Source organism: Paramormyrops kingsleyae, chromosome 1 (assembly GCF_048594095.1).
Source record: "Paramormyrops kingsleyae isolate MSU_618 chromosome 1, PKINGS_0.4, whole genome shotgun sequence".
NCBI classification, from domain to species: Eukaryota; Metazoa; Chordata; class Actinopteri; order Osteoglossiformes; family Mormyridae; genus Paramormyrops; species Paramormyrops kingsleyae.
In genome coordinates this window covers 70,075,464-70,089,829 of record NC_132797.1, presented here as the reverse complement: position 1 = coordinate 70,089,829, position 14,366 = coordinate 70,075,464, and the positions used below count along the sequence as shown (strand labels likewise).

At 38.4% G+C, this 14,366-nt stretch overlaps 1 protein-coding gene across 2 annotated transcripts in view; it reads left to right on the top strand.

Moving 5' to 3' along the window:
- LOC111860541 (dachshund homolog 1) overlaps nt 1-14,366 on the top strand; it is a 109,117-nt gene that overhangs the window by 52,761 nt on the left and 41,990 nt on the right. Inside the window, exons 2-3 of one of the 2 annotated variants that reach the window (XM_023844383.2) lie at nt 1,470-1,585; nt 12,976-13,134. In XM_023844383.2, the coding sequence (XP_023700151.1) occupies nt 1,470-1,585; nt 12,976-13,134 (275 nt within the window). The remainder of the gene's footprint in view (nt 1-1,469; nt 1,586-12,975; nt 13,135-14,366) is intronic. The other variant, XM_023844456.2, reaches the window with a different exon arrangement.

Genomic DNA, 14,366 nt, shown 5'->3' with positions numbered 1-14,366 from the left:
ATATATTTATTTTATTTTTTTTGTTCTGTTCACATCTGAGATAAAATCGAAGTGATTAAGGTTATCAAATCGCCGATCGACCTGCTGATTGCCCACCCACTCTCCAGCTGTTTTACTGCTCCATAATTCTTTTTCGTATGAGGTAAACTGGTCCGTGGATGTCAAAAGCTTGACAGCCCTTAATGTAGATGACAGTTTTCTTTTGGCTTTAGCCAGTTAGATAGTGCCTGTTTTTTAAATTTGTTTTTTTTTTGACGATTTTACATGAGAAAATACAAAAGCAGCTCATTAAATTTCACTAAAATCAAGGGAAAACAAATTTGTGGGGGTAGTCACGTATCATCTTCATCACACTGATCATTTCATACAAGGTAAAGCAATTATGTATGTATCCTTGGTTGGTGACTTACTTCCTTGTGGGATATTTTCATGCCCCGCATCTCAGCGGTGTGTAGGTTCAGAAGCCATGCGGGAAGCCTAAGGTCAAATCCTCATCAAATCCCTTTCAGACCCTTATGTTGGCAGATTGATTTCACCACTGGGCACTAGAGCAAGGGCCTTAAACCTGCTTTGTTAATTGCGTGTTGTCTTGGATAAAAGCGTATGCAAAATAAATAAAAGGGATATTAACTTATCTAAAGCAGTTTCAGAGGGCCCGTGTGTGTGTGTGTGTGTGTGGCCCAGCTATATATTACATTGTGGGGACAATGGTTGCAAATGTATTCTTTGTGACTTAAATGGATATTGACTCCTTGTCCACTAAACCCAAGGTGTTGCTAATGAAATGCAATGTTTAGCTTCTTAGATTTCAAAAAGAGAACAAAAAAAATGCAAACAAAGACATTTTATGATACTTTAAGCATGAGCACGTGACCTCATTTATCATCTCAGATACTTGGTTAGCCATGTAAAGTAATAAAACATTCCATCAGAAATGTAGCACAGGTCTGAATCACTCCCCATACCACCTTCCAGCTAGCTGCGGTATTAAATCAAGCTAGCAGAACATTTCCTTAGGCACCCATTGCCTTTTAATTTCCTGAAGAACCTTAAAATATCATTCATTACAGAACGACATATATTTGGTTTTTAAAAATCTCATAAATCAATAGTGGAATGACTGCAATAATTAAAACAAGTTAACATGTAATTTTTGGGCTGAAACTGCACGCTGGATTTTAGCATATGCAAACGAGGCAATTCAAACAGAGCTTGGATATTAATACTGGAGCAGGTAACGAGGTACAGGCTATGAATTATGCATCCAGAAGCGGTTGATCTTCAATAAAGGAAATGAATTCAGTGTGTAATCTAATTAGTAATGGAAGTCTATTATGTCGAGCTGCGGAAAGCAACTGTCCTTGAAAAAAATTATTTACAGTACATGTTAAGTCTTTAGAACGGAATGGGGTTTAAGGTAGTTCAAATGGTAACACCCCCCCCCCCCAAATACCTTATTTCAATTTCAGCTCGAGACCTGGACGCCCACCGAAGAGGACACAGAGCGTCACGTCACCCGAGAATCCACACATCATGCCACACTCAGTGCCCGGTCTCATGTCACCAGGAATGATTCCCCCTACAGGTAAATTTGGAAAAATTCTTCCCAGGGTTCCCCTGTGCCTTGGTCACCTCACTGCAGATAGTGACATGGCAAAGTTGTCACCTCACAGGAGATAGTGACATCTGAATGGCAACGTTACAAAAAAATACCCCCATAAGCCTTGCTATTTCAATAAATACCTAAGAGTTATTAGAAGGCAAAATCATGTTTGTTCGTAATGCCAGTTGCAGTAGACAGTGAAGGTTTTATACCTCAAATGTGATTTCATTTGTCATATTATAATTAGCTCGCTTCTACAGGTGAGAAACGAATCCCATAATAGCTACCATTTATAGGGCTTATAACAGAATGCCTTGAACTGAGTCTGGTTAAAAAAATGGCAATGAAAATTGACGTATATTTGGAACAGTAAGATTTTGTGGTACTGTAATATATTTGGAGGCGCCTAGAATGTTGATTGCCATTTATTGTGAATCGTTTTCTGTATTTCATGCATGATAAAGTTCAAAAGGTTAAATGGTACATATGAATGTGACTTTAATATGCTAGCTAAAACTCTGCTCAGCTTCTTAATGCGACCGGTTTAGTATGAAAGAATTCATTTCATCTGCAGAAACTGCATTCCTGTATGTATACAGGGCTACACAAAGACATGGCTCCCTGGGCCCCAGAAAAATATGACCAAATGCCCCCCCCCCCCAAGCCAAACACCATTATCCACGCTCATACACTCATGGGCCCCCCTAGTTTATGTGTGCTGGAATGTCTTTTCCATTCTGTCCCCTTATGGACGGCCCTGTATGAATATTCCACTTGTGCTACACTCACAGGTCCGTGCTCCTGATAAGATGATTCCCTCACAGACATTGGAGGGAGGCTTTTTGGAGGGAGTTTAACCTATTGGCTGTGAATGGTGCAGAAACGCAAGGAATTGTGACACAAACCCTCACGTGACTCGACACAAACCCTCTATAGCTACTATTATTCTCATCATATTTTATTTAGTATTGTTTGTATTTGATTATATACACATTTGTAGTATTATAAATATATATATATATATATTTATTTATGTGGTATTGCAGGGAATTGGTTTGCCAATACTCTATAATACTATATAAACAGAACATTATAAACCAAAATAAGAAATAGGTTCCCCTAGAACAAAAATAGAATTAATTTGTGTTAAATTATTTTCTTCTAGATTATTTATTTCATTAGAAGTTGCATTATGCCTTGAGTGGATTTTAATTAGCCCAATTAAATCTGTATGTACATAGGCAGCAGTGATGTTAAAATAAGCTTATCAGCAGCTGAATCGACGACATCCTTTTGTGCTTCGAGTTTGCCTTAAGCACGTTTTATTGAAGCTAATACTTCATGGCCATTTCCTGCCGCTGGTTCCATTGTGACTGCTTTGATGTCCGCACCGGAGTTTGTCCTGATTAGCATACATTGTTTAGAGCTGATTGTTCATACATCAATGATAATTATACAGGTTCTATTAAATGTGAAGCTTAAATATTCATCAGAATGCAAGTGTTTAGTATGTTTTAATAGAAAAAAATGAATATGAATATGTGCAATGTGTTTTTTTTTTGTTGCAAAAAATGCAACTGGAAATTTATTATGAAACAGGTGTTGTATCAGTATATCTGTCATCTATTAGATATTGTATTTTTATACCAGATCTATATAGCCACTGTATGTATTCAGTTTCAGTTTTGTATTTATGAAAAATAAGTTGGCTGTTTTGTTATTTTAAGATTTTGTCTGCTCCTATTTTCCGCGTCTTTCCTCCCCTCCAAGACAACATGCCAACATTTGGCCAAAAGTGCTTCAGAGCCGCCTTTGAAATTCAAAAGCAGCTATAGAATTGGCAATCGTGAACAATGGAGTCTCACAGATGCAGGCCCTGGTGCTTTCAACTGTGCGAACTGGAATCACTTTCTCCACTTTTATGTGTGTGAGAGGTCATGCTATCAGTGTCTTTTTGGAAATAGGAACTTAAAGGCCACGGGGGACAGCGAGGACTAGAGAGCACAGTTTTGTTTAGCCGGACATAAAGCAAAAATAAAAAAAGAAAAAAAAGAAAAAAAGCTTTGATATCATCCTCGTCAGACCCTGAGAGAACCTTTTGCTTTTATTCTGTGATCTTGACATTTTGTCAAGCCATTTGGAAGGAAAAAGTAAATAAAAATGAGATGACTCTGCCCACAAAGGTGATTGTATTTCTATGTAGGGAATGAAATACAATCCTTACCCACACTCCTGGAAAATACACACTTTAATGATTGTCCAGTAAGAGAAACGATTAACGATTACATTTAATCACAGCCATGAAAATTAACAACTGACTGTTATCAGCTTAGGAATAATATGCTGAGAGGTACCACATATTTTGTAATGAAAAGTTTTTTTGAGGGAACGTAGTTTTCATATTTAAGTTTTCCTGACTTCTACTGTAACATAATGATGTTGTCGAGTGTCCTGTCTTTTTGAGGCCTGCCCTGCTTGATCCCTCCTATCTTCTACTGCCCCCAATTAAATTCCAGCCGGTGACTCGGTTTAACAGAAATTAGGCCAGAGTTACTTTGTATGATGCAGTGTCACAGATCAAGCGTATCATCTTTCTGTGGCAACGCTGGTCACTTTGCCCGAGGCGCCCGGGGTCACCACAGTGCAGGGCACGAAAAACTTCACCCAGTGTACGATTCATTTTATTTTCAGTGTGTTCTTAAGAGCCATCATTTAGAGGAATTTTTTTACAAGACAGGTCGGGTCTTGTAGCTGATGAAAAGCAGGTGTATCACTTCTCTTAAACGGAGACACCTGCAGTTTAATTTGCAATAGTAAAAATATTATTTTTTACATTTTTTAAAACACAAATGTACTTTAATTTGAGCACATTTTGATCTGGTCTTTCATATATTCGATGAAATTCCCCATCAAGTGTCACTTCGTTAACTGGGCTTGTTGAGTTAAAGGTTCACAGTGATTGGTATCTTCATTTTCCTCCTTTAAATGACTTCAGTTTGGGTTAGCTAAAGAAATCTTAATCTGCTTAGATTCCCATTTAATAAAACAAATATCAAACATATCCTTTGTAAATGGGCTCCTCTAGGCTTGCCTCCAGGGCCTTTGAATTCTCTAATGCCTGACAGGAAGATTGCCCTTCCAAATCCTATTATTTACTCAGCCGACACCACACAAAGATGACATCTCCTTTAAAGTGAAGACACTTTCAGAAGCTCTGACTCCAACTCTGGCCCCAGCTTCCAGTCTTACGTTGGATATGGTTTCTTTTTCACCCCCTGGACATGGATCCCTGTATTGGTTGAGTCATTCCTCGTTCCGAAACTGGGATGAAGTTATACGCCGTTCCGATCTTTTAGCGTGACACAAGAAAGCGTCTTTTGTATGCGGCAATTTTTGTGCTACGACAAAAGAAACCTATGAGTGAGACAGCACATGTTACCAGGAACACAAAGTAGCTAATGTTCAAGTCTATAAGACTTAAGAATTAATTGACTTAAGAGGATACAGATACAGACACACAGGATACAGATTTATACTAAACTGGAATTTTCCTTAGTAATAAAATGGCACTGTCTTATTGGGGGGGGAGGGTATTAGTTGTTACCTATCTCTAGTTAAACATAATTAACAGTACAAACCACAGAAGTGCTGTTATTACTGCCATGAAAAAGGTTCTTTCTAAATATATTAATTATGAGCATTTTTTGCCTCTCTGAATGTTTTGGAGCTTGTGTCTATCAAAGTAAAATCAGCTCTTAATGCTGCCATATGTATCTGTTGCCATTAACCTATTATGTGTTCCAAGACTCTAACAGTTCCTCAGTTCCTACAAAGCCTTCATCCATTTTAATTAAATCATCTTGAAAACAGCGCCATAACATTGATGGCTTTGATTCAGATCCACTGCTACATGCACATCTTGTGTTACATTCTTCTAAATTCTCAAGGTATGGTTTGTATGGGAATGAAGAGCAGCATTTAGAGGTACTGTAATATTGTCAGCATCTCTTGTCCCTTAGAGATGAGGTACAACAGCCAAAGGCAATGGCTTGTGCCATTTCTTAAGCGATGTAGGCTGCAAGCAATGATTTGTAACAGAGCAAGATGCAGAACCTGATACTTTGATCTGGTTCAGCATGAGAAAGCAGCTACTTTGTTGTCCTGTAATCTAATACCATAACGAGGCAAGCAGACTTTCAAGCAAGGCGATGAACATTTGAAATAGAAAATGTTAGGTACTGTAAATTGATCGATGTGGCACAACATTAGTCGACTGAATGCAACTCAAACTCTTAACAGCTTTTTGAGCTGCATTCTGGGTAGCTGTTTTCATCCGATCATGTTTCAGAATTTCTGATACAATGGAAATAGGAGTAGCCTGGATGCAATTTTCCGCACAGGACAATACGACAGTCTAGGTACCGTTGACTTTATTTTCTTGTTTATGCTCGATGGCAGGATTCTGAAATCTTTTGTGTATTCTAAATACAATTAAAAGCTTCAACTTTCAAAGATGTAACAGGGGAATGAGTGGATTAACTTGTCGTTCTCTGCTAACCTTCCCCAGAAACGCTTTAATCATGATCTGCAATAATAAAATTTGAGGAGCTGATTTACCGTGGCTGACACTCTGAAAACTTGAGATGAGTATTAAATATCAAATGTATTAAGCATTAAAACTAAGCATTTAAAGGCCACGTAGACACTTTTCTTGCAACGCAAACTGCATGAGCAGTTGTCAGGTTCTGGATTCTTCAGCCAACTGCCAGACTTAAAGACTGTGCTTCCTGTAATTGACACTAAACGTGTCACAAGGAGAATAGTGCCGTGCAGGGCTATTGATACACGCTCGCTCCTCCCTAAGTTTGTCTCTACTTACAGTCGATGTAATTGCTCTAGTCTACCGACTTGTTGGATAAATTTCAGATAAGGACTAGTGACTATCGCTCTAGCTGTAAAGTCAGATTTTGTGTACCGATGTGTAGTTAATCTGATTTTAATTTAATCACACTATTAGTCAAAGAGGGCACTACATCCAGCATGTGTTAGAAGAATACTCTAACACTGCACAGGTATGGAGCAGCGAGCATGTTAATTTATAATGAACAATCTGACAATATGCACAGGCATGACAGCATTAAGCCAGTCTGCTGCTGGTTCCTTTGCATATTAATAGAATCTTCATTATTATTTAATATGACAGCTGCTCCAAGGGCTACTATCTGACTTCATCCCTATTATTTGCTATTCTGTACTCAGTCTGACAGTGGCATACATTTCTTAATTTTTTTTCCACACATTCTCTCCCTTATTAATATCAGCTCTCTGATCTTTGTTATAGAATTTGTGCATTGCCATTCTGAAGCTGAATGAATAAATGCTTTAGTTTAGCTATGTACAAAGCTTTACTGGTAGACATCTGGCCATTGTTATATACTGTATCATTGCACTCATTCAAAGCAGTTTTTCCATTTCACAATGGTGTAGTATTAATAGACAAAATATTAGGCAAAACTACAGATGACACAGATCCAGTTTAATTGTAAATTTTCAATTATTACTTGAAATTGAAAGTGGAAACGTTTTTTTTTTATTATTTTATAGCTATTTCTGCGTAGTAATTAGAATTAAGTGGATTTCTTTCATTGAAAGTTGATTCACAAATACAACCTCTGTGACATGGTGTGTTTGTATTGTGGTAAAGGGAAAGTGGGCAAAATCAGGTGAACATTGGTATCTATGCTACAATGTAACTCTTTTTAGAGAGAAGTTCAGTAAAATGGTGTCATTTTTAGATTCAGATAAATAGACCTTCACAACTGTAAACTGTTTTCACAGAATTGGAGTCATTTATTTAATTCCAAGTCATTAACACTGCTTTTTGTCTAAGTTTGTGTTAATAATTAAGTTAGGTGCTACAATATTTTGTAAATAAACCGCCACTAAATCATTTTTGCACAAGTACTGTACCAAATACTTTTATATGACCTGTAAGGAAGCTAATTTTCTTATCATGAAGTTAATTATGAATTTTATTACATTTTAATAGAAAAAAATAATTTTCTCATTTAATTAATCTTGGACCTGTAATCTTTATGTCAGATAGCTACCCCTCTTATCTGGATTCAATGTGGTACTTTTATCATAAATGCATGGCATTAAAACAATCAAAAAGCGTAATGGGATCACAACAGGCATGCAGGGAAAGTCCTAAGTGTATTAAAGTTTTTTGTATATTAAATTCATAAGAGTAATAAAACACACACACAGTGGTAACACTGGAGCAGGCCTTCACTTCTGATATAGGGAGGAGTTTCACAGTTGGATGGATGATTATTTCGATTCAGAAATTTAGTCAGCGCTCCCCTGAGTCATCTTAATAGACACATGTATATAGTGGTATGGAACAATGACTTACAATGAGTTTATTCTGATTCCTACCATCCTTTCTGGTCTGATCCATCAAACAGGACAAATATACCATGAAAATCTCAAGCTCGCCAGGGTACATTGTGCTCAACTGAGTGCTTCATGGGAGAACAGATTGCCTCAACGTGCCGCTGAAACATTATTTGCGCAGTTTTTAACCATCAGACATCCATTTGTGGTAAAGAAGAGGGGATATAGTTACGGCGTAAAAATAAAGTGAACATAACTGCATAACAGTTGAAACAAAACTGCATTGCAAAGGAGGGAAATAGGACATAGCCTGGGGCTTCCCCATTTCATTTATATCTGTAGCTGCACTATTCTCCTTTCTTCTAAGAATCAGTGCTAAATAGGGTGTGGATCTAACGAACAGAGCAAGTCAAGGTTCTATTGATCTGGCCAATGCACAGGCACTATGAGCAAGGAATCCTAATAAGTGAATCAAACGGCAAAGCTGCGCTATATTTTTCTCAGGCTTTACAATGCTGCCATATTTAGTGTGATCGCTCAGCGGTCCTGTGTCATACGTGTCTTCTTTTCTGTATATCTTTGACATACATTTCATCTGATACCTGTTATTCGACTTAAATTAAACTGTAATTCAATATCTTTAACTTTGAAAGTCTACCACTATTTTGGTCAGATTAATCGCCTTGTCTTCCCAAAATATTTCAGTGTTTGGCACTAAACACTTCTATAAACACGATAACCACTCTTTTAATCTTTCTAGAAGCACGCCAACACGTGCCCAGATTACTGGAAATTACATTAAGACTAACCGTTTAAGGTTCACGCAGGTCTAGGCCGGTGTTTTCTAGTTTAGATGCCAAGCTTGTTGGATTTTCTAAATGTATATTAATCATTTGCCCCAGAAACTATGCTGGCCATGTAAATGATGATTTTCATCGCATTTATATAACTCCATACACTTGAATATGCATTGAAACATTAAATAAGAAAAAGCAAGAGCTGTTAGAAAGCAGTTAGCTTATTTAACTGTCGCTGTATTTGTAATGCTTGCTACCTAAGGCAAAAGACAGCAAGACGCTCAACGCTCATTGTAGAACAGCCAAAGAGGTATTACAGGACATTGAGGGTATTGATTGCAACATCACGGCTAAGTGAACCTCCCTCACCAAATCTGCTGTTCAAAAATGTTGTCATTTCTAAGATCCAATATTGCATTATCTAGACAAGAAATTTTACAAAGTAATAATGTTCAGTAACACTTTACATAAAGCACTACATAAAGTATGATGCATTATAGATTCCTTCGTAATGCATTGCACAGCTATAACTATTCACAAAAAGGCGTAACACATTATAGCCATGTTTATTATGCATTATGAATGCTGTATGAAGCTCTCATCTGTAATGCATTATAAATACCTTCATAATGCATTATAACGGCTTATACTGACCAATACTTACCGAATGTACTGATCACACTCTATGGCTTTTTGCACAACATCCCAGATATGAACATGTTTGTGGTATTTACACTACAGGATAAATCAAAATTAATATACATCCGGGTTAAGAATGTCCAACTTACGGACAACTCATACTAACAAATAGACTGCCATAGAGCCTATTATTTGAAAAATTCAGGTTAAATACAATAGTTCGTAATAAGTAACGCACATACTAATTTGTGATGCTTGCGTAAACATTCCACGGTTCTTCAACCCGAGTTACTTTCATTATTATTGTATTGTTACTGTTATTATTATGTACTGTATTATTATTTTTTCGACTTACCTACAAATTCAACATAAAGACAGACTTATGGAGCGGATCTCGTTGGTGATCCATCTTCCAACCAGTTATCCTGCAAAGAGTCCCAAGGAGCAAAGGCCGCAGGGCACAGATGACAGTCCATCGCAGTCCACATACAGTGAGAAAATTTGAGACATTGGTTAGCTTCTTATCTGCAGGAGGAAGCTGTGGTACGTGGGCAAAAATGCAAACTTCACAAACACAGGAGAAGTAGGACTCAAATCCCCAACCCAGGAGGTGTGAGACAGCAGGGCTCTCACCAGGCAATCATGCCACCTACCATATGTAAGATGCCATTTCTAATCATCTATGAATTGCTTCTGGAAATGCCATTATTTAGTCATTTGTCTGGACAATTGATTGGACTTTTGGATGGATTTCAGAGGTCAATGGACAACACAGTTCAAGTGCTATCTGGCAGAATACCCAGAATTTACCAGAAAATACAGCTTGGAAAATAATGGTAAATGGCTTTTATTCCCAATATATTGGGGTAATGTTCATAAGAGAATGAAAATTAAAGAGAAAAAAAATCTGTAATATTGCCTGAAATAATTATACCAAAATGAATGTTGAACAGGCAGAAATTTCTTGATGAGGGCCAGATGCTCATACGGCAATGGGAATATAGGGAAAATAACAGCACCTGTTAACAGTGTTGTTCATATTATTACAGCTAATTGTCAGAACAGTCGGTACAAAAGATTCAAACCAAAAAACTCTTGGCCAGTACTTCAAGTGTATTTCAGTCACTTCCAGATATCTGTCAGAATTTGGTTCTGTTTGTGTCTGTTGATCTTTTTAGAGAAACATCTACAAGGTAACTCATCGTTGAGTCTATAATTTGGTGGCTCAGTGGATAACCCCATTGGCTAGTAGCCTCATTGGCTAGTAGCCCCATTGGCTAATAGCCCCATTGGCTAGTAGCCCCATTGGCTGTCCTTTGCTCTATGGGTGGAGCTGGGTGCCCACCCTGTGTGGTGGAGAATTCCTTTGGGTACTCTGCTTTACTCCTGCAATCCAAACGCAGCTAGGCTAGTGGGGCATTTTAAATTACCTCTAGCACATATACTCCTGCAACCTATCCAGCATCTACTCTTGCCTTATGCCCTGATCTGACTGGGATAGACTCCTGGCTCCCTGTTCAGGATAAGTGGCTGAAGACAGATGCATCTTCAACACAGAACTCGCAATCTGATTTGAATGTATCACATAAATACAACAAACTTATATATTTATATAAAATTCTTTGAGAATAATTACATGAACATCAGTCATGTTTATTAGCATATGGTTCCTGTTTTGCATACATCTCATTTACAAAACAATTGACTCTTAGCCGTTATACGGAAATGAATTGCGACCTTCGCTGAGAGTAGACTGCATTCATTACGTTGAGAAGTGTAACCTTCATTGAGGCAGCGGTGTGTTTTCTGCATACATATGAAACAGAACCAGGCCCCAAACAAGTGTGTTCACTTTGTTATGATGTATACAAGGCCTCCTTCGCAGTTGCAGAACACACTTCATGTCAGCTGTCTATGAATAGGTTAGGAACTGGGATTGCATATTAATGCCACATGTTTTTTTTAGTCCGGATATAGCTAGCTAATAGCTTTCTCTGAGCTGTGTCACTAAACTGTTTGTGGCAGCCATGAGATATTTACAAATTCCCTTGTTCCTTGTAATAATCAGTTTCTTTTTTTCTTTTTTTTTTTGGTGTTTACATTTCCCATTGCATTTCGTGTTCTGCCTTCAAAGAAATCTTGTACTTTATCCAAACACTGAGAATCTCTAAAGTAATAAAAAATAATTGTAGGCCAGATTAGTTGCATTCCTTAGTGACTCTGGAAATCCTCAGTTATTTGCAGAATATCACTCACCAAAAACATGTAGCTAGAATAGCTGAATAATAATGCACCTTTCTTATATTTTAGCACTGGATTAGCTTTATACAGGTATGTGTGTGATAAAAAAAATTCTTGTTCACGTATTTTCAATTATTTAAAGATTTCACTACTAATCAGTTGCATAGGAACGGTATTGTGTGTGTGTGTGTGTGTGTGTGTGTGTGTGTATAGAGGGAGAGAGAGAGAGCTCTTTCTTGTTTAAATCATCTCAGAAAGAGTTAAATGGCATCTAGGATGCTGAAGGTCAGAGAAATGTAACTGACTTGGTTCTGAGGCCCATTTTTTACAGAGTAAATCAATCCTCCTCTCCATTTTATCGCCTGTTTCCTCCTCTGACACATCTATGACATCTGCAAGAGCAGCCTTTCATTCTCTCTTTTACTCATTGTGGTTAATATAATGGCTGCGGGGGGGAGGGGGGGGGGGGGCGTTAGCCAGCCTACCGGAATGACTACCAAACTACTGAAGGCAATGTAGTTAGTGACTGAACGTCCTGAAAAGCGATCTGAAAAGGGATCCCATTTACCCCTTAGCTCCTATCTGGAGTTTAAAGACTGTAGCTTCACTATATGTCACCCTGCCAGGTATATTTACATTATATTGAAGTTAGAGCTTTTTCTATATGATACACCCACCATATGCCTGAAGCCAGACTTTTAACTAAACCTAATACCAAAGTGCCTGCTCATTAAATCTACGGAGGCCATAAATGGTGAAGTATAGTTCCTTTTTTTATTCAGTTATATGGGAGAATGTAGAACATAGAAAAGTGGTTCATAAACATTATATTGAATTACAGTTTAATTGCAGTGTATATAGTTCTTGAAAAAGCCCCGTTTGGTGCTGTTGCGCTCTGGGACGTGACACACGCTCTCGCCGTGACACGTGTGGCGTTTATTTTGCAAACACGCTTTGTAGGAGCACGTCGGTTCACATGTATATGTTTGACTCCATCTGTTAGCTCAAAAACAGTGCGGTATCGGGGAGCATACTGAGAAAAACTTTGAGCTCATTACCCATTAGCGGTACGCAACGTAGCTTTTTCACGTCGCGGAACTATTGTTTTTATCCGGACTTCAAAGTCCGAGCTGCGTTCATGGGAAAGCAAAGAAGTAGGAAGATATGCTGTTAAGAAGATCATTAAAAAGTCATATAGGCTTTATGGCTTGATTGAATGAGGAGAACTTGCCAAGAAGCCCATGGCGGCCCCTCATCAAACCTGACTGATGCGTTGTTATGTCCGTGGCCTCTCAGGCCTCACAGCGGCCGCAGCGGCCGCAGCAGCCGCCACCAACGCCGCCATCGCCGAGGCCATGAAAGCGAAGAAGATCAAGCTGGAGGTCATGAGCAGCTACCACAGCAGCACCCAACACGGGGCCGACCCAGAGAACGGGGACCTCAGCTCCAGCGCTGGTGAGTCCCCGCAAAGCACAGCAAACTTACACAAAACCCTTTTTTAGTTACCAATGGCTGGCATCTAATGATGACAAGTCAATTCTGAGTAGGGCTCATGCTGACTGTATGTGCCTTTGAATATATAAATATAGGGGTTTTTTTCGACGTCATGTTTTGAACGTGCTCATTTTTAAAAGATCCATATCATCACCCCTTTCATCAAGAAGTATTTAAATACGCATTTTCCCCAGCGTGTGATAATGTGCCACGGTCTGATGATACAGTAGGCAGCATGCTTGTCGTTTTCCGAAAGCCTGCGGTGTATTCAGTGGTCACTGGGAGTATTTTACATATTTTGCAAACAGGATGGGTCATAAGCAGATTTAACAAAGGAAATGCATGAAGAATGAGGTCAAAATTGAGGCTAGGAGGTCATGGAAATAAAGATAAATGTGAATAAGAATAGCTGGCTATGGCAATGAAGCTAATAAGAAACTGTTTTATCTGTTACAATTTAAATTGTAACCTTGAGCACGCAACCTCCTTTCAGAATAATAATTCTAGTAACAGTCACTGAAGGTGCAGAAAGTAGCATTAGCACTCTGAGTAAAATATATGGCAGCGACGCCTCTCTTCCCCATCCACAATCAATTGGATTCTTTTACTTTAATATTTACTTGCACCGATGAGATGCTAGTCTGCATGGTGATAAACAGTCTGCCACTGGCATTTGAAGGTGACCTGTCACTGTGTATGGACAAATCTCTCGCTTGCAGAAATGTACAAAATAAATCATTAGAGCAGGCAGTCTCTCATTCCAGGATTCAAATCACCTTAGATTTATGATTTGAATTAATGCTTCGTTTGGTCAAAGGAATGGGTGCAGAGACAAATGATGTTTGGTACTGAAGCCATCCTGCTATTGATTACTGGATGTCGGGGCAATCTCTTGTTTATATCAAGCAGTCTCTTGTGACAGGATGGCCGATAGGAGACATACACATGATAAGGGTGGAAATACTGCCAAAAAGAATCTCGGCAGGCTTGAGTCGACGGCAGATTTCTCAAAAGTAGCGTACAATTGTAATAGAAGGAAAGATGTTTTATTTTTTTCCTCCACAAAGTAACCTCAAGTTGTGAACACATTTCTTAGGCATAAAACAAGCATCCATTGTTCTTAAAAATGCATTGAGTATTGTCTGTAATGGCAGTGTTAATGGTTACAAAGCATGATGTAATTAATTGCTTTA